At 43.8% G+C, this 24,478-nt stretch overlaps 1 protein-coding gene across 1 annotated transcript in view; it reads left to right on the top strand.

Moving 5' to 3' along the window:
• The first annotated feature begins 838 nt into the window (after window positions 1-838).
• MANSC4 (MANSC domain containing 4) overlaps window positions 839-24,478 on the top strand; it is an 81,599-nt gene continuing 57,959 nt past the window's right edge. Inside the window, exon 1 of the mRNA XM_033951858.1 lies at window positions 839-1,052. Within this exon, the coding sequence (XP_033807749.1) occupies window positions 839-1,052 (214 nt within the window). The remainder of the gene's footprint in view (window positions 1,053-24,478) is intronic.

Below are 24,478 nucleotides of genomic sequence, written 5' to 3'. Positions count from 1 at the left end.
TACTGTCATTGCATAGTTGAATGTTACTTCAAGACGTGTGCATGGTATGGGAATAGCTGGGGTACAAGCCTTTTCCTCCCAGGCGAACAGCAAAAGCAAGGGGGGGGGGGGGGTTAAGACTAGAGAAAGCGGAGCACAGCAATGGAGTTCTGCCCTGTTATCATTCCCCTCCCCCACTTCTGCAGTCTTGAGGAAGGAAACGGAGGGAACTAAAGCCACTCTGCTTCTGTGCCCAGTTGCTGACCCCCTTTGCTTGTCCTGTGTGTAAGGAAGATGGGAAGAGGCAATATCTCCAGCACTGCCCAGGTGCAGCAAAACCCCAAAATGCCTCCCCTGCTCCCTGACTGGACCTCACAGATCATCTCGCAATGCAGGTGCATACCTGATTCTCAAAAGCAGCATTTCTGGGCTCACTTCCCCCAAACGTCTGGAGGTGAGAAGTCTTTTAGGATCGGATTTCGAGATTTCTTTTCAAATATATGAACTAAAGTCCAGCAAAGGGGATTTGAACCTGTGATTGGCTGGAAGCGGGGTGGACAGGTGGGAGGGTTGCTTGGCAGGTTGGGGGGAGATGTAGAGAGATGAATCTCTTGAAAGAAGCACTGGGCTTTTGTGTGCTTTCCCCAGGGGCTGATCTGGAAAGAAATCAATATGCAGCCGGTTCAGCTTCCCAGCAACAGTGGCATGGGAGAAACTGGCTACCTCGGGCGTTGCTTAACTTCAGCAGCAGTTCTTATTGACTTCAGAGTGCATCCAGCAGCGACCCCCAATTCAGCCCTCCTGCTACCGGGATGCTCTTTTGAAGGGCTCCTAGGACGACTTCCACCAAGCAGAAGAGATGTTGCTCTTCCTGGCAACCGTACTAGGTGCAGTGGGGAGATCTGAGCCTTTCTGTGCTCCTACCACTTTCTACCAAAACTGCTGGATCCGGCGCTTTCCCGGGCTGCTGCTTGACCTGCAGGAATCGCAGAGAAGAGGCGCCCAGGTGCTCGGTCTGTATCCCGAGAGTACAGCCCAGGGATGCAGCAGAACCTGCTGCCTCCTCGCAAACGGTGGGTCACTGGCTGCTTCCCAGAGAGAGGTGGAAGTGTGTGCAGGTGCACCTCGAATGAATGAAAGAATGGCAAAGGGCTCCCCAATTCAGACATTGCAGCTCATGTAAGATTTTCTTTGGGGTATAACTTAAACAGATGGGGAGGGGTGTGTGTGTAATTTTTTTCACTCTTTGTGGGAGATCTGCCCATCTTCTGTGATAGCTGCTTTATTTATGTCACCATTTATTTATTTATCCATTTTTTCTGCCTTTTCTAGTAGCAACCTGGGAAAGATCTAGAATGCACCGTGCAAATATATCCAAGTTTTATAAAAAATTTGATTAAATGCTTAAATAATTTCTAAACGATTTACATTAAAAATATTAAAAGAGTAATTTACAAAGAGATACTGACCTACGAGAAACAAAAGGAAAGGGAAGAACTACAATTTTTAAAAGCAAAGAAACATTCAAGGTAAATTTTATTGCTTCTCCTCTTACAGTAAGCTGCCACTGTCTTTCACGCATCCATTGCAGCTGCCTCTTTTCTCAACTCACCTGGGGGTGCTGCTGCTGCAATTTGTTTCCCCCCTACTCTCCTGCTCCCTCTTCCAACTCTCCTTTGCCATTGTTTAGTCGCCCTTCACTTGGTGCTACTGCCCACTTTCTTTCCCATCCTATAGCTACTCTCTCTCTCTTTCTTTTCCTCCCTGTTGCATCCCTATCACTCCTGTATCTACATGATGCCAAAGTAATCTTTACTTTCACTAGTACCATGACTCTTGCTTTCTGTGCCCTCCCCCTTCACAAAAACTGCTACTCCACCCACTTTCCCTGTGCCATATCTTCTGACTAGAGCAAGGACTGTAAAGCACCAAGAATGTTCAATAAAACAGGCAGCCCTGAAGACCCCCACATTACATAACATGCCACACACAGGTTTTCATTATGGTGACAATTGGGCCACATCTTTATTTAAATACACAGTGGATTTACTTCACAGATCAAAATGACAGAGTACCTAAGCCAAACTACAATACCCCAAAACAACCAGAATAGCAGTTTTTCAACCTGCCACAGTTCAGCAAGGCTCTTTGGGAGGCTAAGCACTGTTATCAGGATGCTCTGCACAATAGCAAGATGTCCAAACTGGGCACAGATCCTCAATTCGCTATATAGTCATTCTATGAAATCTGTGCTACCTTCATACCTTTGGCACAGCATTTGCATATGCAAAACAGGAAATATTTGGGGTGGGGTTGGAGAGTCACTCATGCTCCTCCTCATTCAGCTCAGAAAGGGTATTCCCAGGTATGGAAAAGACTTTTAAAGATCTTCTTCCTAGTAGGGTGCCCAGGGCGGTGAGGGGGACACAGCCTGCATAAGGCTAGATAGAATGTGAAATGGGTTTGGTACATAATACCATGTTACTAAGGGTTCCATACACTCTTGGGTACTTCAACATATAAATTAGTACCGTATTTCCCCCCAAATAAGACACTGTCTTATATTAATTTTGGGCCCAAAAAGGCACTAGGTCTTATTTTGGGGGATATCTTATTTTTTCATGTACAATGATCATCTCTCCCTTCCTCTCCTCTACCCCAATTCTAACTTTTTCCTTTCCCCCACATGTGCAGCATCTTTCCTCCCCTCTCACCCATCCCCTTGTGCAGAATCTTTCTATCCCTCTCTCCCATCCCTTGTGCAACAGAACCCTTGCAGCTTCTATCCCTCCCTTCCTCCCATCTCCCCGTGTAGCATCGTTTTATTCCCCCGCCGCCTCATACTCCCCCCACCCCTGACCCATCTCTCCCTCCCATCCGAACCGTGACACCAAAATAAATGCCTTATAACAAACCGGCAGTAATCTAGACAGGCAGAGGAATGGCCGGGCAATAGAAGGCCGCGAAGCAGCCTGTCTAGATTGCTGACGATGCTGCCAGTTTGTTATAAGGCATTTGTTTCGGTCTCGCGGTTTGAATGGGAGGGAGAGATGGGTCGGGGGGGGGGGGGAGAGCGCTGCTGCTGCCGGCGACTAGGGCTTATTTTCAGGGGAAGGGCTTATATTAAGACCTATCCCGAAAATCATGCTAGGACTTATTTTCAGGGTAGGTCTTATTTTTGGAAAACACGGTAGTAGTAGTCAGAGCTGGTGGCATTCTAGCACCTCCCCCCCTTCCAAGATTTTACTAATTATATGCAACAATCACGATCATCATACAAACATCCTTTAAAAATGCAGATTAAAGTATATGCTGATAGTCCTTCAAGTTTGTGTAGCTACGAGGATCTATTATTTTGATTTGATTGCAGCTCCTTTTTGCTATCCCCAAGAAGTTGCTGTCCCTAGGCAACTGCCTGATCATGCCTAATGGCTGGACCAGCTATAGTAGTTTGTATATTTGAACAATGGGCATTGGTGTCCCATACTTAGGACAATAAGCCAGTATGGAAGTCATTCTATAAGGATCAACCTAGAGCAGTGGTCTCAAACTCAAACCCTTTGCAGGGCCACATTTTGGATTTCTAGGTATTTGGAGGGCCTCAGAAAAAATAGTTACTGTCTTATTAAAGAAATGACAATTTTGCATGAGGTAAAACTCTTCATAGTTTATAAATCTTTCCTTTTGGCTAAGTCTTAATAATAATATTGTAATTTATAGCTAAAGAGACAGATGATCAAGAAACTGTTTTATTTTACTTTTGTGATTATGATAAACATACTGAGGGCCTCTAAATAGTACCTGGCGGGCCGCATGTGGCCCCTGGGCCTCGAGTTTGAGACCACTGACCTAGACCTATGTGCTATGAATGCCAGTATTCGTCATTTACATGTGTATGTGGACATATGTACAAACACTATCAGTGTTGAGTCTTCGAGTCCTCGCAGTGCTACTATCAATAGAGTGACTTATTGACATCTCATCCTCATGACTCCTTATTGTGCCTTGATTGTCTTGTCGTTGAGGCCTCCTTGGGCGCCCTTTTTGGCGACATACTCGTATGTACACCTACATCAGGAGTCAGCTGAACAGCTTACTTCTCCTTGCCCACTCCTCCAATATTTTCCCCAATGAAGATTGTGGGGGTAAGAGAGGGGTATCAAAATCAATTCCCAGATCATCAGTAGCTCTTTTAAGAATTGATTCCCTAAGGCCTCTTTCCTATTCTGTGTCCGTAGGCAAATAAATTTTAGTAAATCAGTCCCTTAAGGTGTCTCTGCAAATCACTGGTAGAAGCCAGCAGTCGCATTTTCCAAAGTAGGCTGTCAGCTGTCTGACAGTATCCCCATAGGTAAAGCAAGAGACCATTGTCTATCACTGTGGCCTGGGTCCCCATCAGTCTCCGTCTCACTCATTCATACCCCCTCTACCAGCCTTCATTCATTCTCTCACTTTCTCATAAACCCCTCCAACTTTCATCCATTCTCTCGCTTTCTTTCTCAAACCTCCACCCCACCCCAATCTTTGCCAAATCTCTCTCTCTCACTTTCAGGCAATTAATGTGTTTGGGAATCTGCCATCTATTTTCCTTGCCGTACTATTTTATAGCTGCCTCAGAAACAATGTGTCTCCTAGTTCTGTACTGCTATTCACCTGTCTGTAAGCGTGAGCTACATGCTGCAGGAAGTTCAGGCTTGTCTTGCAGTTCCAAGCCCCAGATTATGGCAGCTGAATTTTAATGTGGCCAAATGCAAATTGATGCATATTGGAAAAAAAATAATCCAAATCATAGTTATCTGCTGTTATTTTTCATCTAAGGAATCAGCATCCAGAAAAAGATCTAGGTGTCATCATTGACAATATGCTGAAATGTTCTGCCCAGTATACTGCAACAGTCAAAAATGCAAATAGAATACAGTAGAATCCTAGTTAACTGGTATTCAACTAACCGGCACTCTCAACCAGCCAGCAAAAAAAAGTCTTCCCAGCTCCTCAGACAACCTCCAAAGTTGTGCACTCCCTCCCTTTCTCCAGCTCCCAAAGTAGCAGCAGCAGCAGCAGCCATAAATCTCTCTCCCTCCATCTAGCTCCTGAAGCATCAGCAGTGACGAATCTCCCTCCCTCTCCCAAAGCAGCAGCGGCAACCAGTCCTGACAACATCCCTCCCTTTGGCCCCCAAAGCAGCAGGGGCTGGAGGGAGGGAGATTTGTAGCTGCCACTGATGCTTTGGGAGAGCGCTGAGAGAGGGAGGGCAGACCCAGGGATACTGGTCTTGCAGGGTGAAGGGCAAAGGAGATGGTTAGATGCTGGTCCAGCATCTAACCATCTTTCCGAGTATCAGAGGGGGTTCATACCTGCAAAGTAGTAAGTTTGTTTCACCTGTAGAGTTTCTGGAATGTTGTCAGTTTCTTGTGTTGCTAAAATCCACCCCTGCCATTGTACATCTTGTAGGGCTGTGTCTACCCATATATGTTTGTTAACCCTGTTGCTAAAGATGCCCCCTCGGGTAATAGAATGGGAGTCATCAATAAGGGCAAAGTTTACTTTTGGTTTAAAAATTCTTCTTGAGTATTGGTTTGACCTGTGTGTTCTTGCAGTAGGCCTAACAGCAAATTCAGTAAAAGCCCAATTGTCAATTTTATTTGGGGTGTCAGTCAATGGCTGTAGTGTAAAGGTGAGACCAAATGGTGTCTTGGCTGGTAACTGGTTGGTTGAAGCAGTTGTGAGCAGGTATTATTTCCACGGACCATGCAGTGAACCTGTATTGGTCCATAAGAAGGGGGGAGAGAAAGTGACCCAGAAAGAAGGGAAGAACAGATGCTGAACCTACAAATGAGGATGGGGGATGATAGAATGAGGTGAGAAGGGAGACAAAACTATTTTTATAGTATATCTCAAGCAACCAACAACAACAGTTATTCAGCATCCACCAATCCCCATGGGTGCTGGATAACTGAGAGTCTACTGTAGTAGGACAGGGATAGAAAAGAAAACAAAGAATACTATAATGTCTCTGTATTGCTTTTTGGTGTGACTTCACCTAGTTTTGTGTGCAATTTTGGTCACCGTATCTCAAAATAGATATAGCAGAATTAGAAAAGAACAGCAACGAAAATGATTAAGGGAACCAGACTTCTCTCATATGAGGAAAGGCTTAAGAGGTTAGAGCACTTCATCTTGGGAAAAGAGATGGCTGAGTGGGAGGATATGATAAAGTCTACAAAATCCTGATTGGTGCAAGACAGGTTGGGGTGAATCAATTTTTTTACTCTTTCAAAAATTACAAAGACTAGCGGATACTCGGGGGCAAATTCTGTAATGGGCATCTAAAAGTTAGACGTCGTTTAGACGTCCAGCAGCACAACGCTGAGCGCGATTCTATTAAACATAGATGCACAATACATCACGCTCAGCGAATTTAAGTGCATCTATATAGTTTGGTGTGCTTTATAGAATCACCTTTTAGTGTCACATAGATGTCTTCACAATGTTTATAATGTTATCACGTTTTAGCGTTATAATGTCATTAGAACAGCGATGTTATACTGTTTTTTTATATTGAAATTGTATGCAGTAAAATGGCATGCAGAAGGCAGCCCAATTTTATATTCAGCTACTTTATCATATTTCCCTTCTGTCCTCGTAGATGCAAGAGGATTAAGTGACTTGCCCAGGGTCACAAGGAGCAGTGAAGTGTTTGAACCCACAGTGGTGCAGTGGTTAGACTGTAGCTCTAACCACTGCACCACATATACTCAGATAGTAAACCACATGTCAATTCAAAAGCCAAGCTTATATCCTCTTAATTCATAAACAGTCATTTCTCTAGGATAAATATCAAACATGTACCTTCAACACTTGTCCAGTTCTTCTTTTGGCCTCTGTGTTCCTCAAAGCACATTAAAAAAAAAAAATACAATCAAACCTCGGTTTGCGAGCAGTGTAGTTTGCGAGTGTGTTGCAAGATGAGCAAACCACTCCTGCAAACTTTTACTCGCAAACCGAGCGTTGACTCAAAATGCGAGCCCCCACCCCGGGAACCTGCTTCACACCCCCTGCGGCCCACCCCCAAACCCTAACCTCAAGCAGACACCAGCACGCACCAACCCATAGGACATGCACGTGCTGGTGCTGAAAGAGCCTGCCGCTTATCTATGCTGGGCTGCTGCAGGGCCTTGAGCAACTGCACATGCTCAAGGCCTTCTGGTTCCCACCCTCTCTGAGATTCTTCGAGAGGGTGGGAGCCAGAATCTCATGAGAATCTCGGAGAGGGTGGGAGCCAGAAGGTCTTGAGCATGCATAGATGCTCAAGGCCCCGCAGCAGTCCAGCATAGATCAGCGGCAGGTTCTTTCAGCACTGGCACCGGCACGCGTATGTCCTGTGGGTTGGTGCGTGCCGGTGTCCGCTTGAGGTAAGGGTTTGGGGTGGGCCACAGGGGGTGCGAAGCTGGTTCCTGGAGTGGGAACGAGCAGCAACAGTGGCCTGGGGGGGGTCTTTTTGGGATGTGGAATGAATCATCCGAGTTTCCCTTATTTTCTATGGGGAAACTAGCTTTGATATACAAGCATTCTTCTGGAACGAATTATGCTTGCAAACCAAGGTGCCACTGTATATATTGCATACTAAACCTTCTATTTTTTTGGTGTAAAGAGAATTCCTTTGCAAAATCAAGTGTTTTGGGTGTTAGTTGGGTGTGAAATATGTGGATGTAACTTAGGTGTCACTTAGGCGTGCCGGAGGCAATCACATGTAGGTTATAACATCAGTCGAGGCTTCAGTTAAGCACTTATCTTTTCAACTTGATGTTGAATTATGAAGCAGCAGCATACAATCTATCACCGCTGCAGCCCCGTAATGTGTGTTCCAACCCGTTTCGCTGCCGTGAAGCAGCTTCCTCCGGGTTCTATTTTGGGGGGTAAAGAGGACTCCAGTTTGATATTAAGGTCAAAAGATGTTTAATAATGCATTACTTAAACAAAGCACATGAAAAAATATTTATCCCAGGACAGGCAGGCAGCATGTGGGTGATGTCATCTATGGAGCCCCATTAAGGATAAGTTTAAAAGTGCATCATCAGTTTAAGAACTTGAGAGAGTTTGCGAACTGCCTGCACCGTGCATCCGCGAGTGCCCTCCCACTCGACATAGGCTCACGGCTCCTCAGTTCTTAGTTTTCTGCAGACATAAGACATCGTGTCTCTGAACATTGTTCAGTTATTTGACATTTGTGTTCCCGCTTTTAAATATTTCTTCTTCTAAAAAAAAAAGAGAAAAGAGACTTTTCTTTTCCTCACAGCTTTTGCTGTCGAGGGCTTCATTTTTTCTTCTCAGCCATTCAGTTTGACTTGGCTGACGCGGTTTTTCCGTCAATGTCCAGGTCATTAATGGGCTTCAAAAAGTGTTGCAGGTGCTAAAGGCCAATTTCTATCACCAACCCACATAGTTGGTGCTTGCAGTGCCTTGGGCCTGAACATGGGGTAGAATCCTGTGCTCGGTGTTCTACCCTGCAGAAATGTTTCATCAAGAGCCACAAACTTCAACAGGAGAAGTTGTTCAGGACAAACATGGGCATTGACAAGACATTGAAGACTTTAACATTGATATCAACACCAGCGTCGGGAGACCTCACTTCGTCCAGTAAGCAAGGTAAGAAGCCACCAGCTTCCCAACTAGCATCATAGGTCAATCTAGCATCGAGCCCCTTGATGCTGACCAATCAGCGATGACCACTTTTACGGCTTGCCTCAACATCGAGGTGTACATCCTCATCAAGGTCACCCTCTCCAAGGCAAGCAGCGGCACCTAAGGTACCAGCAGATAAGATAGAGGTACCGGTGCTTTCCTTTAGTGAAAAGCTCAATACACTTTTCCAAGCGGAATTGGGTGTTGCTTTCAAATTGCTTATCCTAATATTGACTCCCTCGGTACAGGCCCAGCCTCAGCATATGCCTGTTAGATCTAGTGGTACCACAACTGGTTCTTGGGAATGGCATCGATGCTCCATGCCTAAACATCGCAGGTCCAGTTCTTCATCGAGGCATCGTTATTCCTCTTCCTTCTCTCGACGCTCGAAGACCAGTAAGCATTGTTCTTCCTCACGTGCTTCCAAAAGAAAACATCACTCTCCCTCATGTTCTTCAAAGAGAAAAAGAGCTTCGTATCATACCTCTTCATTGTCATCGGATTGACTCCGGACTCCACGCAAGCATCGATTTTCTCAATGCACTCCTTCACCACTTACAGTCTGATTCAATTGAGAATTTATCTGAGTCTACAATGGAGGCTTATGACACTCCCTTGGAAAAGTTTCCACAGAAGTCTCCATCAAGGGCTAAATCTCCTACTGAAAGACTTTCTTTCACTAAATTTGGTAGGAAGTTGGGAAAAGCTAGAAACTGATTCTGCCTATAGTGCTGAATACTTGGAGGCCTTAGATTATGATGAGCCTCCTAAAGAATGTCTCAGATTACCTTTACAAGAATTGGGAAACACCTCTCACCATTTCCCCAATGAATATGCATTGAAAGCAGTGCATACAAATAGATCTCATGCATATTCATTGGGGACATCCTGAAAACCCGATTGGATTCTGGCCCTCGAGGACCAGAGTTGCCCATGTCTGACCTAAGCTATGCCAGTGGCCATGAGACGTCTCAATCTTCAGGACAGATTAGCTAACATTCCCTGCTTAGGAGATGAGCTCTTTGGTGACTCTATTGAAAACGCTACACAAAGCTCACTGATCATGAGAAACATTGGGATGCTTTCGTTAAATCCAAGCCTAGCCTTCAACTTCTAAATCTTTTTAGCCTTTTTCATATCAAAAGTGTTTTGCTTCAAAACCAGATGTTCCTCCTCGACCGCAGCAGAAAAAGCAAAAGCAACAGTATCCTCAGAAAACTCAATCAGGAGCTCCTTCAAAGACTGCTCAGTCATTTTGACGAGCTTCTAGAAAGCATAGCCACTGTTTCTTTTTCCTAGCCTCTACCTCAGCCAATCGGAGGTCGGCTCCAGTTGTATTGTCACTGTTGGAACTTAAATAAATACAGAAAAAGAGAAAGATTAACCACACATAACTAGATCCACAAAAGGTTAATCAATTGAGAAAAAACCTCTAATGAAATAATTTAATTTTAATTTTTAAAATGAAGGAAAGAATCTCAGAATTGCCACCCCAAGGATCATAATAATATCATCCATATAAGGAATCGTGGCATGGGTATCTTTCATTGATCCAAAACCTTCATGTATAAACGTGACGTAATCTTGTAACTATTTAGATAATTATCTTCACTACTCAATAGATTTAAACATGTATCTAACCTATTTAACTTATTCTTTTTATACTTTAATTTATATTTTTTCTTTGTTTATATTTTTTTCGAACTGTGCAAATAGCAAATCACAGAGCTGTGCAAATAGCATTTCTAAAGTGCAAATATGCAAATAACTGTGCAAAAGAACAAAATAGATTATAACATCAGTCGAGGCTTCAGTTAAACACTTATCTTTTCAACTTGATGTTGAATTATGAAGCAGCAGCATACAATCTATCACCGCTGCAGCCCCGTAATGTGTGTTCCAACCCGTTTCGCTGCCGTGAAGCAGCTTCCTCCGGGTTTTTTGTACAGAGAATCTAATATGTGGTGAGCCATGAGAAAGACGCTGCTTGCATATTAGATTCTTCACGTATTCACCATTATAAGACCCTCAGGGACCCCTGAAGAAGACTTTGTCGAAATGCGGATCATGCTGGGTCCTGCACCCCTAGTGGACTAAGTCCTTTAAGTTTTTCATGTGGATTACTTTATTTTTATGTGGATGATTTTATTTTAAGTGGATGATTTTATGTACTTTTGGAACTTTGATATTTATCAATAAAGTCCATTTAAGGAACATCATCATTCCACAGAGTTTCTTTTGTTTTTAACTTTGGTTTTCAAAATAAAAGCATGAAAACACACTCTTCCAACATCTAGTCACACTCCAGTGCATATAACTGTTTTAATAAATAGATCGTAGTGAAATGCTCTACAGGCAAATTGTCCCGTTAAGTTTTAATTATTTATTTATTTTAGATTTAAATTTTGCACAGTGTCCAAGATCTTAAGCATGACTTCTAACATTTTATGTAAGGTGCCAGATAAAATATTTCCCAGATACTATAGAGAAAATTTTAGAAAGGCTTTTCTATGTGTAAAATCTGTGGGATTTCTTTTTTGTTTGTTTTTAATTTTAGTGGTTTGGTTTCTAAGTAATTAGCACGAATGTTGGTAGTATGTGGTAGATGTTAGTGTCTATTTCCGCAGCCTAAAATCAGCCAGCATTTTAAATGTTCAGTACTAGCTTCCTAATTTCTTTACAGGAGTCTGGCATGCCTATTGTCACATTTAACATGGAAAATTGCACGTACAGGACATAGAATACAGTACTAGCAGTTATGCATGTAACTACACTTAAGGCTCCTTTTACTAAGGTGTGCTAGCATTTTTAGCGCGCGCTAACCACGTGCTAAATGAAAAATACTAACGCAAGCTCTATGGAGGTGTTAGCATTTAGCACCCGCAGCATTGTAGCGCGCGCCAAAACCGCTAGCACACCTTAGTAAAAGGAGCCCTTAGTTGGTTTTCTATAACTTTAGGATATAGGGCTCCTTTTATCAAGGTGCGGTAGGCGGTTAACGCGCGGAATACCGTGCGTTCAACTGCCTGCCGCACTAATCACTAATGCCTCCATTGATGAGGCGTTAGTTTTTTGGCATGCCGCGGGGGTTAGCACGTGATGAAATGTCCGCACTAACCCCCGTATCGCACCTTGATAAAAGGAGCCCATAATTTCTTTAGTGCAAAACTGATAGAGGGAGTATGAATGTTAGAGGGGCATAGAATACTATCAGTTACGTGCCTGACAGCATTAGGTGCAAACATCACACTAGCCACTGAGCTAGTGGAAGTTCTGTAAATACTCGACTATAAGCCAAGATTTTGGGACTCGGCTTATAGTCAAGCTAGAAAACTTGAATGCCTCCTCACCCTGCAGTAACCAGCAAGCTGGTGTTTCCCTCTTGTCATCCCCTTCATGTCGCTATTGCTGTGGCCACTGTTAAAGGTTAAATCTTCACTGGCAGTAAGCAACTTGACCGATATGCTGCGTGCGCCAGCCCCACAGCTCTTCCTTTCAATGCAACTTCCTGTTACGTTAGCAAGAAGGGCTACAGAGCTGCTGTAAGCAGCGTATCAGTCAGGCTGCTCACTGCTGGTGAAGATCTAACCTTTAAAAGGAAGCAGCTGTGGTGAAGGGTGATTTGAGAGACCAGATGTCCCGGACACCAGATCAGGAGAGGGAGATGCCAGATTGCCAGTGACTGCAGGGGGAGAGGGGCGGGAAGGGAGAGAGAATTGACAGTCATCATGGGGTTGGAGGAAAGGAGAATGACATGCTGGTCACCAGGAGAGGGGGGATAAAATGGAAGTGCTAGTTACCGCAGGGAGGGGTAAAGCAAGAGAGAAGTGGTGGTCATTAAAGGGGAGAAGCAAAAGAAAGGGGGGGAGGGGAAGCAAGAGGAGTGATGGTCACATTGAGTGCCCCTGCAATTATGGCATTTCTCTACCCCCCTCCCCCATGGTCCCTCTAACATATGGCAGGTTGACAGCAGAGACAATAAAAATAGGCTGCCTCTGGCTGACCTTCCATGACCTTTCCTGTGAAGCATCCCATCTTTCCAATGCAACTTCCTGTGAGTGAGATGATTTATTAAACTTGATATATTGCCTTTTGAATACAAACCAACCATAGAGGAAATGCCATGGAGGGGCCAGCTGGTGGAAGCCTATTTTAATCTCTGCTAGTGTGGATACATTTGGAGGATCGACGGAGTGGTGGGGGTTACAGAGATATGCCAGACTCAAGGAGGAATGGCAAAGGAAGAGAGGGATGCCAGATCTGTAGTGAAGGGAGAAGAGATGCTGGATCCTAGACCTTGGGGGGGGGAGACGAAGCAGAGAAAACAGAGAGAGAGGCCTGGAGTAAAGGGGAGGGGAAGAGAGGTGCTGAAATGTTGGATCTAGAGAAAAGGGGATATAGCAGAGGAGGGAGAGAGAGAGGTTCAGAGTAAAGGGGAGAATAAAGAGGAGGAGAGAGAAGGAAGATATGCTGAACCTGGAGGGGTGAGGGACAGAAGGAAGAGAGAGACCTGGATCAAAGGGGAGGGGGAGCAATGCTGGACCTGGGGGTGAGTAGTAAGCAGAGGGGGGGAGAGATACCCAATGCAAATGGGCTAGGGAAGAGAGGGAGGGATGCTGGATCATAGTGGAGAGAAACAGAAGGGAGAGAAAGATGCTGAACCAACAAGGGGAATGGGGAGGGAGTGAGAAAACCTGGAGCACAAGAACAGGGCTGTCAGGGATGGGAGGTGCAGGAGGAAGGAAAGAGGAGAAAAGCTGGACATGAGGAGGAAGAGAGACAGAGAAGTGATGCTTGGCATGGAGAGAGCATAAAGACAGGAACATAGGGACAATGCCAGACACAAGGAAAGGAATAGGGTTACAGAGGGGGGTAATGGACAGAGTACAACAGAGACATGTTACTTTGCCACTAACTCATACTATTTTAGCACAGGTCCCATTTTATGCAATGACACCTAACAACATCTCTTTGATAGCCCATTTTGATAACTTCCTCCTTAAATGTCAAGTTTTCTAGACTATATGAAAATACTTCATTTTATTAGTTTGCAGAAATGGACTATTGTTTGCAAATGCTTTCTCTTTTCCCCCATGCGCACAAGTGCCCTTTGGAAAAGAGTCAAGCATGGGAGGGCACCTGAGTGGTGGCTACAAACTTGAACCCTCCCTCTTTTTTTATTTAACAATTTTGTGTATCTTTCTCTTGACATTTGGAGTACAGTGTCCCCTGGAGAAGGCGTTTTTAAACGCTGAAACCGGGATCCCGTATTGGGACCTACTGTTTCTAATAAAGACTCATGTTGGTTGTTAAGACATCCTCCTTGCCTTTTTTGTTGATATCCCAAGGCGAGGAACTCTTCTGTTTGCCTGTTTGCAATGATATAGGAAATGACAAATGACATTCTATGCAGGTGCGTGTTGTTACCAATGAAAATGAGTAGAAAAAAGTGACGTTTTGTAATTGATTCAAAGCTCATTGGTTAAATCGTTTGTTCAGGGTTATGTTAGTTCTACTCATTTTGTAGCATTTTTAATCATTGTAAACCGCATAGAAGTTCACGGTCCTGGGGTATATAAACTGTTATTATTATCTATAATTTCAGTAGCCACTGAAAATTAGCAAAATTAAGTAAAAGGCAGCTATTTGGGGGGCATCCCGGAGGTAGAGTAGACATTTGGCCAATTAAATGCCAATATTCAGCACTTAATCAGCCAGAGTAACTCATAAATGTGACTGCGTAAAACACAGTCCTATCTTTATGCTGCAACCCATGGTCAGTTAAGTTCTTAATATTGATTAGCTGGTGCTGCATAAATCACCCTTTTTCCACACAGTGTGCACTGTTACCAGAAATTGGAAAAAAAAACAAAACTGGATGGCCAGAAAAATCCAAATAAAGCAAAAAAATATCTGTAAACAAAAATTTTCTGGTTGCTCATTCCTATTACTTTGCATAAAATGCTTCAGGAGAACGGACATGTGACCTCACATTCACAAAGGTTTCTTGTGAGTGAGGCAAATGCTGGCTACCATGGTCTTTTGAAAGTGTGGGAACATGAGCTACATTTAGCACTGGCACCTACCCAGCGGGAATAGTTTTAGGAAAGTGCTGTTAAGAGTATCACTGTCTGCATCTCTGGTGCAGTTCTTGTTTTTAGGTTGCTCAGAGTTACATCGACACCGGCTAGCGCACAGTCCAGCAAAACTGCAGAATCTGATAAGAGTTGGTTTGCTTAAAAGAAACTGGTATTTTAGATCACATGGTGGGTTCTTTGTGTACGCATTGAGCCTTTTTGGCAGAAAGATTGGGCTAATGTTACAAAGAATTTTGGTATTATATGTGATCTGCCTTAATAAGAGTGCTGCATTGAAGTTTACTGTGCTTAAGGGGGTATTTAGGGCCAAATAAATTAGGCTATTTGATATGTTACTAGCTATAGCAGCACAGCAAATTCTTGGTAATTGGAAGGATATAGCCATGATTAATGAGATATTCTGGTGGGACACAGTTTGTGTTGCTTATAAACATGAGATGGAAGCAGCTGAGAAACATAATTGATAGCATTCTTTCAGGGCAAACTGGAGTATATTAGATGCATATGTGGTGGACTATAGAGCACTAGGTATTACGTGATATCCTGTCTAGTTTGGATGTTCTGTCAGTTCCCATTGTGTTGTTATATTTGTGTTGCTTTTGTCCTTTTTTGTGATCATTTTTTTACTCCAATCAATCAATGGAAATATTGGAGCTGAACTAAAAGAAAAAAAATGAGGATTCATAAATATGCCATCTTGCACAGCTCATCAGAATGTAAATGGTCTATGTAATCATTTCCCCCTGTAAAAACATTGTACTAAATTCATTGAACTTAAATAATAAGTATGTTTTATATTAAAAATGAAAAAGATAGCCCAGATGGTGAAAGTTTTGGCCTGTCTTGTCTTATATTTGTTCCTTTTCTAGGTGTATTTCAGAATGAAGTGAACGTGCCTGTCAAACTTTGCTGCATGTCTGCACATACGTACATACATGAATCCATTACATGCATGCAGCATCTGCAAGCCAGTATTCCTAACCCCTAGTTGTTCTTTCTGTAAGATGTATCCTTCATGCAGAAGACAAAGTTGCCCTTGACATGAAAAAAGTTGGAATTATCTGAGGCAATTGTGTGTACAGCAAGTAAGATTTGTTCTGGAAAAAATCTGAAAAGTGCATGCCAGAGGCTTTGCAACGAGGCCCATTTTACATCGCTCACTCACCTTTCGAGAGCTCCCATCCAGCTGCACTATGGTCCCCAACCCCCATTCTCATTTCCATGCCAACTATTTACCATTTGGCTCTACTGTCACCTCATCCTCTCCAGCCAGGTTCAGAGTTACCACTGCCTTCCAACTGTTGTTGGAGCATATGTGTGGTCCCTTGAGCCCTGTTTCAATACTATGCTACAGTCACTAACTTAACTCCTCACATCCTGCTCTTCTCACTCCCTTTGACTCCTTGTGTCTGCAGTGGAGCCAATCTTTAGCACACTTTGGGCTCGGGCCCCCTTCAGAACTGCAGCACCCCTTTAAATGGCTGTTGGGGATGCTGAAGCACCGCTACCCCAAGAAATATAGTTCCTGTGATGCTCCTCTCCTTCTTGCACTGCTTCTTTAATGCAAAAGTCAGTGACAAATCCCCAGTTGCTGACATTGGGACTACTTACATACATAACATAACATAGTAACATAGTAGATGACGGCAGATAAAGACCCAAATGGTCCATCCAGTCTGCCCAATCTGATTCAATTTAAATTTTTTTTCTTCTTAGCTGTTTCTGGAAAAGAATCCAAAGCTCTACCCAGTACTGTGCTTGGGTTCCAACTGCCGAAATCTCCGTCAAAACCTACTCCAGCCTATCTACACCCTCCCAGCCATTGAAGCCCTCTCCAGCCCATCCTCCCCCAAACAGCCATATACAGACACAGACCGTGCAAGTCTGCCCAAGAACTGAGCATGCGCAGGGATTCCTGGAGTTGGTAGAAGGAGACACGTCACTAGTGGTGTACCTAGGGTATGTGGCACCCGGGGCCCATCATTTTTTGACACCCCCCATCTATATGAAAAATATGATTTTTAGTAACAATCCACATATCGCACAACAAGAGTGTACCTAGGAAAAGGCAGCATCTTAAACACTGCAGTGAGCACTAGAACACCAACACTTACATTTTAAAATTAAACAAGCCAGATCCCGCACAGTCAATTGATCCTGTAGTCAATGCCAACTGAAAACTATGTTCTTTTCGTACACACAGAACAGAGATACACCCTCGCCCAATATGGAATAATCACAAACTAAAAATAAAAATATGTAGACAAAAATTAAACTGAACCACCAAGAATCCAGACCCTGGATACAATGCAACACCACAAAAACAGTAACACATGTTCTCTAATACAGTGCAAAATATAAAGATAGTAGCTGTAAATTTGAAAAAACTGATACATAACAATCACCACTTTACAAATTAACAAATAAAAATAAAACAAATAATGAGAAATAAAAAAATACCATTTTATTGGACTAATCCCCGTAAGCTCGGTCCCCATCCCCGCAAACCACCTGATTCCATCCACACAAGCCTTGAATTGTTTATATTAAAGTATAAAAAGAAACAATATTCTGTACAATTGTCAATTTATAAATCAGTGTCTTCTCCCCACTCTCTCTTCCCCATTTCCCTTCAGCGTCCTCAGCCCACTCTCTCTCCACTTTCCTTCAGCGCACGCACATAAAAACAAGTAAGTAACTTATATAATTTTCATTCTATTCATTCATAGAAATTAAAGTCTAAATAATGCCAGTCATATAACAAAACATGATTTTTCAAAAATAATTCCCTGCACAGTCAAGCCTGCAAGGATTACTAGATGTCTTTCAGCAGCTCCCCTCCCTCCCTCCCCCTTACCTTTGTGGCCAAGTCAAAATGATCTACCAACAATAAAATTTTAAAAACACAAAGCACGCAGAGAAAATGTTAATTATTATTTATATTCTGCGGGTTTTCAAAGAGGTCAAGGCAGATGACTTTATGCAATGTCACCTTAGTAACAACTATACAAAAATAAACAAATATTTCCCCTCCCTTTTTACTAAAACGCGATAGTGGTTTTTAGCACAGGGATCTGCGCTGAATGCCCCACGCTGCTCTCAACGCTCATAGGCTCCCTGCACTAAAAAACGCTATTGCGGTTTAGTAAAAGGGGGACATAGTGCAAAATATAGACAGCATATATAAATTCTAAAAGCAGACACATTTTGATCACTAAATTGAAAATAAAATCATTTTTCCTACCTTTGGTAATTTCATCAGTCTCTGGTTGCACTTTATTCTTCTGACTGTGCATCCAGTATTTCTTCCCTTCTTTTAGCCTCCTGTATGCTTCCTCTCCTCCAGACCTCATTCCCTCCCCAAACTTTTTCTTTGTTCACCCTGCCCCTTCTTTCTTTTTCTCTCTCTCCATACCCCCTTTCTTTCTGTATGTCTGTTTTTCTCTCTCTCTCTCCGTGCCCCATTTCTTTCTTTGTTTCACCCTGCCTCCTTCTTTCTTTCTCTCTCAATACCCTCTTTCATTCTGTATGTCTGTCTTTCCCTCTCTCTCCATGCCCCATTTTTCTTTGTTTCACCCTGCCCCCTTTCTTTCTTTCTGGCTCCCTGTCCCCCCCCTTTCTTTCTTTCTCCCTGCCCTCCCCTATGCCACCACCATTGGTAAAATGCTGCCACCGCCACTGGGGAATAGGCTGCCAATGCCGCCATCGGGAACAGGCCAGCGCCGAGTTCGCACTGCTTCTCTTCCCCACGGGGCCGACCAACTCTCGCCACCCGACGTCAATTCTAATGTTGGAGAGGACGTTCTAGGCCAGCCAGGCAGCGATTGGCTGGCCCAGAACATCCTCTCCGATGTCAGAATTGACGCAAGTGGCGAGAGTTGGTCAGCCCCACAAGGAAAAGCAGGGAGAAATCGGCGCCGGCCTGTTCCCGATGGCGGCAGTGGCACTCAAGTGGCTAAAGAGCCGCAGTTTGCTGGCCTAGGGAGAACACTGGAGGGTAGCCAGCTGTGCACCCCTTTGGGGTGTAAACCCCCCCCCCACCTTGGTATGCCACTATCTGTACCTCAGTCCCTCCCTATGACCAAAAATTCTCCTTTCTTTTATTCCCCGTGTACACAACCATCTCTTTCCCTCCCTTCCTCTCTCCCAAGTCCATGCCTTCTGTGTCCAAAAACCCATTCCCTCCCCCACCTCAGCATCTCTTTCCCTCCCTTCTTCTCTCCCAAGTCCATGCCTTCTGTGTCCAAAAACCCATTCTCTCCCCCACCTCAGCATCTCTTTCCCTCCCTTCCTCTTTCCCAAGTCCATGCCTTCTGTATCCAAAAACCCATTCCTACCCCACCTCAGCATCTCTTTCCCTCCCTTCTTCTCTCCCAAGTCCATGCCTTCTGTGTCCAAAAACCCATTCCATCCCCCACCTCAGCATCTCTTTCCCTCCCTTCCTCTCTCCCAAGTTCATGTCTTGTGTCCAAAATGCACTCCCTCCCCCCTTTTGTGTTCCGCATTTGCCTCCCAGCCCATCTTTGCAACTTTCTCAGCAAAACGGAGCTCGAGCCGCGAGGCTTGTCTTCTGTTTCCTGCCTGCCCTGCCACGCACAAATAGCCAACCGGAATTATTCTCCGACGTCAGCGCTGATGTAGGAGGGCAGGCTTTGCTTAAGCCCTCCCTCCGACGTCAGCGCTGACATCGGGGAAGACTTCCGATCGGCTATATGTGAGCGGCAGGGCAGGTAGGAACAGAAGACAAGCCTCGCGGCTCGAGATGTATTTAACTCCGCGGGTCCCCCGTCCAGCTCTCTCCTGTGCACCCCCTTGGGGCGTGCACCTGGGGTGGACCTCCCCCCCCCTAGGTACGCCACTGCACGTCACCAAGTTTTGTACTAAAGAAGCAGTGCAAGAAGGAGGGGGATCAGCTCAGGAACTGTATTTCTTCAGTGGGCAAGGCCTCTGCATCCCCATCAGCAAAGGGGACGGAGGGAGGAGAGGAAGAAGAGGGAGGAATGCATTGCCCCCCCAGCCTATCCCTGGGTACCTCCAAAATTGGAGGGTGCCCCTGGTCTTTAGTAAAGATGCACCGGTTTGCATGGGCACTCCTAAATTTATTCAGATAGGCAGATTGAAAGATAGAAAGATGGATGTATTGTCAATAAAAGGCACTCATGTTTTTGTGGCACGCATCTTTCAATGAAAAAGGAGGACATCAAGAGAAAGGAAAAAACCCTTGCATTAGTCCAAACAAGGTAAAATTTGTACACATCAGATTTCTGCTGTTAACTGTTTCTTTCCTAGAAAGCAGGAACAGACTGACTATGATCTGTGTCCCCCAGGCACTAAGAGTCATGAGCCCTTAACCACCTATGAAAAATTATTAAAATAGAAGGAAATTAGGGGAGAGTGGGCCCCCTATTGTTGTCCACCAAAAATTGTTGCCCTGTTGTCCCAATGGGGTTCTTAAGCATCAAGAACAGGCTCAACACATGGCAGTATACTGCCAGACCTTAACAGCCAAAAAACAATATTTCTCTCAGTAAATTGAAAAAACTGCAAATCCCACCAACCATCTATTTAAAATAGTAAACAGCCTACTGCAAATCCCACAACAGAACCAGCCTTCACAGTCATAACTATCCAGCAATGGCTTTGCCACATACTTTGCCAACAACATTAAAGGTTACCAGAAGGACCTACAGGCAGTTCCATCAAAGCTCCCACAATACTCCCTCTCTCCTATCATGCACAGCCATCTAGGACTCATTCAAGCAGGTCATTGAGGAAGCGCTTGAAAAATTCTGAAAGGTCTACGGTCTACAACTTGCCCTCTTGAACCTTGCCCAGAAAGATAGTGCAACGAGCGAGCATAGGCCTCGCTGAAGGGGCTACTAAGTAACTTCTCTCTTGAGCAAGAGCAGCTGCCATCAACACTAAAAAGAGGTATGAATGTGCCCCTACTGAAAAAAGCTCACTTGATCAGGACAAGCTCAAACTACTGACCAGTCTCTAACATTCCTTTCCTGGCAAAACCTTTTATAACACACAGAGGGGCATTTTCAATAGGATGTCTAAGTCTGAGTATGTCACTGTTGTACTAATCACCTTTGTTTTACTTCAAGCACTAATTTCAACACAAGGCTGATGTGGTTAAGTGAACACTCAGACCCACAGCTGAGGTCCGGTGAAACAAGTTCACCGGGCAGCTGTTAAGGAGACCATCATAGTTGTTCACAGTCTCCTCCACCAAACAAAGACTAAATAACAGAAAATAAAACTTAAATAAAAATAAAATCATAAATTTCACAACAACTTAACTTTGAATGGTGCAGATGGTACACATAACTGCTCCGGGCTCCTCTGTTTATTCACAATACCAACCCCCCAACCTAGGTTTCACCCGCTGGCTTCTTCAGGAGGGGTACTACAATTACAAGATAACTCAAATCAACACTGCACCACACAGCTTGCTAACTTAATAAACACTACATTTGAAATACTCAATGTACACACTCTCTCTACAACTTACCGGCACAAACACTCCATACTGCTCACACACGCACTACTGACAAGAAGAACTTCCCAACAGGCCACGCTTTAAATACACTCCCCTTTTACTACCTACTACATCATCACTTCTGACATCATGATTGATTATAATTGAAACCATTCAATATCATTGTTTAATCCTGTGGGGGCCAAGGTATGCCATTGGAATATAAACTTCTGCTCCAAATAAAGAAGATGTTGAGTGATATTTCCAGATTCTTTATAAGCACACATAAGAACAGTATATTGTAATTCCTCAATAGAGTGTTGTTGCTCAATCCAATGGCTCACCAGGGGGGCAGTTACACGTTTGTATCTTATATTGCTCAAGTGTTCGGCAATGCGGATTTTAATAGCACGCCGGGTATGTCTTATGTAATACAGCCTACAAGGGCAAATAATGCAATATATTACTGCAGATGACAAACAATTAGTGCCTGTTCTTAAATAAAATTTCTTACCCCCTGTTTGAGGAATTACCACTTGGTCAGTGTTGAGGACATGAGGGCAATACACACACTGATGACAACGTATGTGAGGACCCTCTCTGTTCTGTTGGACAGGGTCACGATGTTTCAAAATCTGACCTAAATTCCGGCCCCTAGTATGGGCAAATAAAGGGCTGTCGTTTAAGCTCTCATGTACCTGCAGCACTGGCCAGTGTTTCAAAATGATTTTTCTAATTTGTTGACTTCGATTGGAATAAGGCAATACACATACCACGGCTCCACTATTCTCCACGGCACTATTCTCCACGGCAGCCACTCCCGCTGACAGTTACGGGCTCTCTTCCATGCCCGTTTAACTACCCGGGGAGGATAACCTCTCTCCATAAACTTTGTGTATAAAAGCATGGCCTGCTGCTGAAAATCCCACTCGTCAGAGCAGATCCTCCGCAACCTTAAAAATTGTCCCACCGGGATACTATCCCTAAGGGGTTTTGGATGATAACTGTGATAATGTAGGAGAGTGTTCCGATCGGACGGTTTCCTATAAAGGGTAGTATCGTAACACACTTGAGAGTTGATCTGAGATTTTACTACTTGGATATCCAAAAAGGATACCTTATCACTACTTACTTCATGAGTAAGAGTTATGTTGGGATCTGCCTGATTCAACTCATTTAGGAATTCCCCCAATTCGTCACACTCCCCATTCCACAAAAAGAAGATATCGTCTATATACCTTCTCCATAGACCAACTTTACTAAACCATCTAGAAGTGTAGACATGTTTATCTTCGTATTCAGACATGTAGAGGCAGGCGACGGACGGGGCCACCGTGGCCCCCATGGTCTGAGTATGAACATTTTGGGAAAGACATCTAGAAATTCAGTAGAGAAAATGTCAATTTTCAAAATGGCAAGATGTGTATCTTTTTTTTTAATTTTTTTTTTTAATGACCTGTCTGAGGCGTAGGCAATTCCGATCCTCAAGAGCCAGAGCCAGGTCAGGTTTTCAGGATATCCACAATGAATATCCACTTATGAATATTTATTGTGGATATCTTGAAAACCTGACCTGGCTCCAGCTCTCGAGGACCAGAATTGCCTACCCCTGACCTATCTAGATGTTTTGGCCCTTACTACATCAATATTTTTTGGCCATTTTTGAATACAAAGATGTCCAAATAAAAAATGCACAAACACAAGCTATTGGGATGTCCAAGCAGCCAGCATTCGTAGCAAACTGGTCACACATATATCTGAGCAGAGCAGAGGGACACTCTAGGGCAGGGCTGCCAAAGTCCGGTCCTCAAGATCTACTGGCAAGCCAGGTTTTCAGGATATCCACAATGAATATGCATGAGAGAGATTTGCCTGCACTGCCTTCTTGGTATGCAAATATCTCTCTCATGCATATTCATTGTGGATATCCTGAAAACCTGGCCTGCCAGTAGATCTCGAGGATCGGACTTGGGAAGCCCTGCTCTAGTGGGCTTCACATTAAAAAATCCCAGGAACGTGTCACTATAACCTGCTTATATTGTATGGTGAGCCCTCCGAAATCCACCCAAAACGTACTATACCCACCTATACCACAACAATAGTCCTTATGCCTGCAGGTGTCATCTTTATGTAGGTACCATAGGTTCTGGATTTGTTTAAGGGCTCACTATACAATATAAGCAGGTTATAGTAACATGTGTACCTGGGACTTTTAAATGTGACATTCACTGCAGTACCTCCTAGAGTGCCTCTCTGCTCTATATGTCCATCTGAAGCTGTATGATGGGATGCTGAAAAGTTCTCAGCCCAACCAAACAACATAGAATTCTGTTTCTGCAAATTGGCACTTAACAAAATAATACTCTTTTCAGCTACAGTGACAGAATTTAGGAAATTGGTTGGTTGGGCTCAGAACATTTCAGCACCCCATTATAATACAGGCTAGAATACACTGTTTTTTCACATCTTTGGGTGGTGGGAGGGGGGTCAGTGACCACTGGGGGACTAAAGGGGAGGGGGGTGTCATACCTTAATCTCTCCAGTGGTCATCTTGCCAGTTTGGGCTCCTTTTTGATCCTTGCTCATTTTTAAAACAGGTCTAGCTCCAAATGTCTAAAAAAAAAAAAAAGCCTTGGACATTTTGTTATAGGTTTGATTATCTCTGCAAAACATTGAAGTCCTAAGCCCACCTAAAACACGCCTCTAATACGGCCCCTTAAGATTTAGATGCACTGGAGACAAAACAATCAGAAAGGCGTCTGGAAAGTCAGTTTTGAAAATGCCCACTTGGATATTTTGACTAGTAAGATGTCCAACTGCCAGTTTATGCTTTCTTTTGGTTATCTTTTTTGAAAATGAGCCCCACAGTCTACATTCAACTCTACAACTGACTAATTGGAAATAATTTGCTACACCCATGTCAGTCTGGCTTCAGACCTGGGCACAGAACAGAGACAGTTCTTGTGTCCCTTCTTGACGATCTGCCTTAATACTAGTGTTTCTGGATTTCTTAGCAGCCTTTGACACTGTGGATCATATGCTTACAAGATTGGCAGAAACAGGTATCAGTGGCGCAGTATTTACATGGTTCAAATCCTATTTGTCAGACAGACAACAATCAATTCTGTTCAGCAACAACACATTATTACCTTTCCTGACAGAAAAACCACCATGCACGTGCAAAGCATTACACATGTGCAAATTAGTGAGTGTGTGCAAACTCCGCCCAGGGCCG

Source organism: Geotrypetes seraphini, chromosome 7 (assembly GCF_902459505.1).
Source record: "Geotrypetes seraphini chromosome 7, aGeoSer1.1, whole genome shotgun sequence".
NCBI lineage: Eukaryota > Metazoa > Chordata > Amphibia > Gymnophiona > Dermophiidae > Geotrypetes > Geotrypetes seraphini.
Note: the sequence above shows the minus strand (reverse complement) of the source record. Positions and strands in the feature narration are given on the sequence as shown.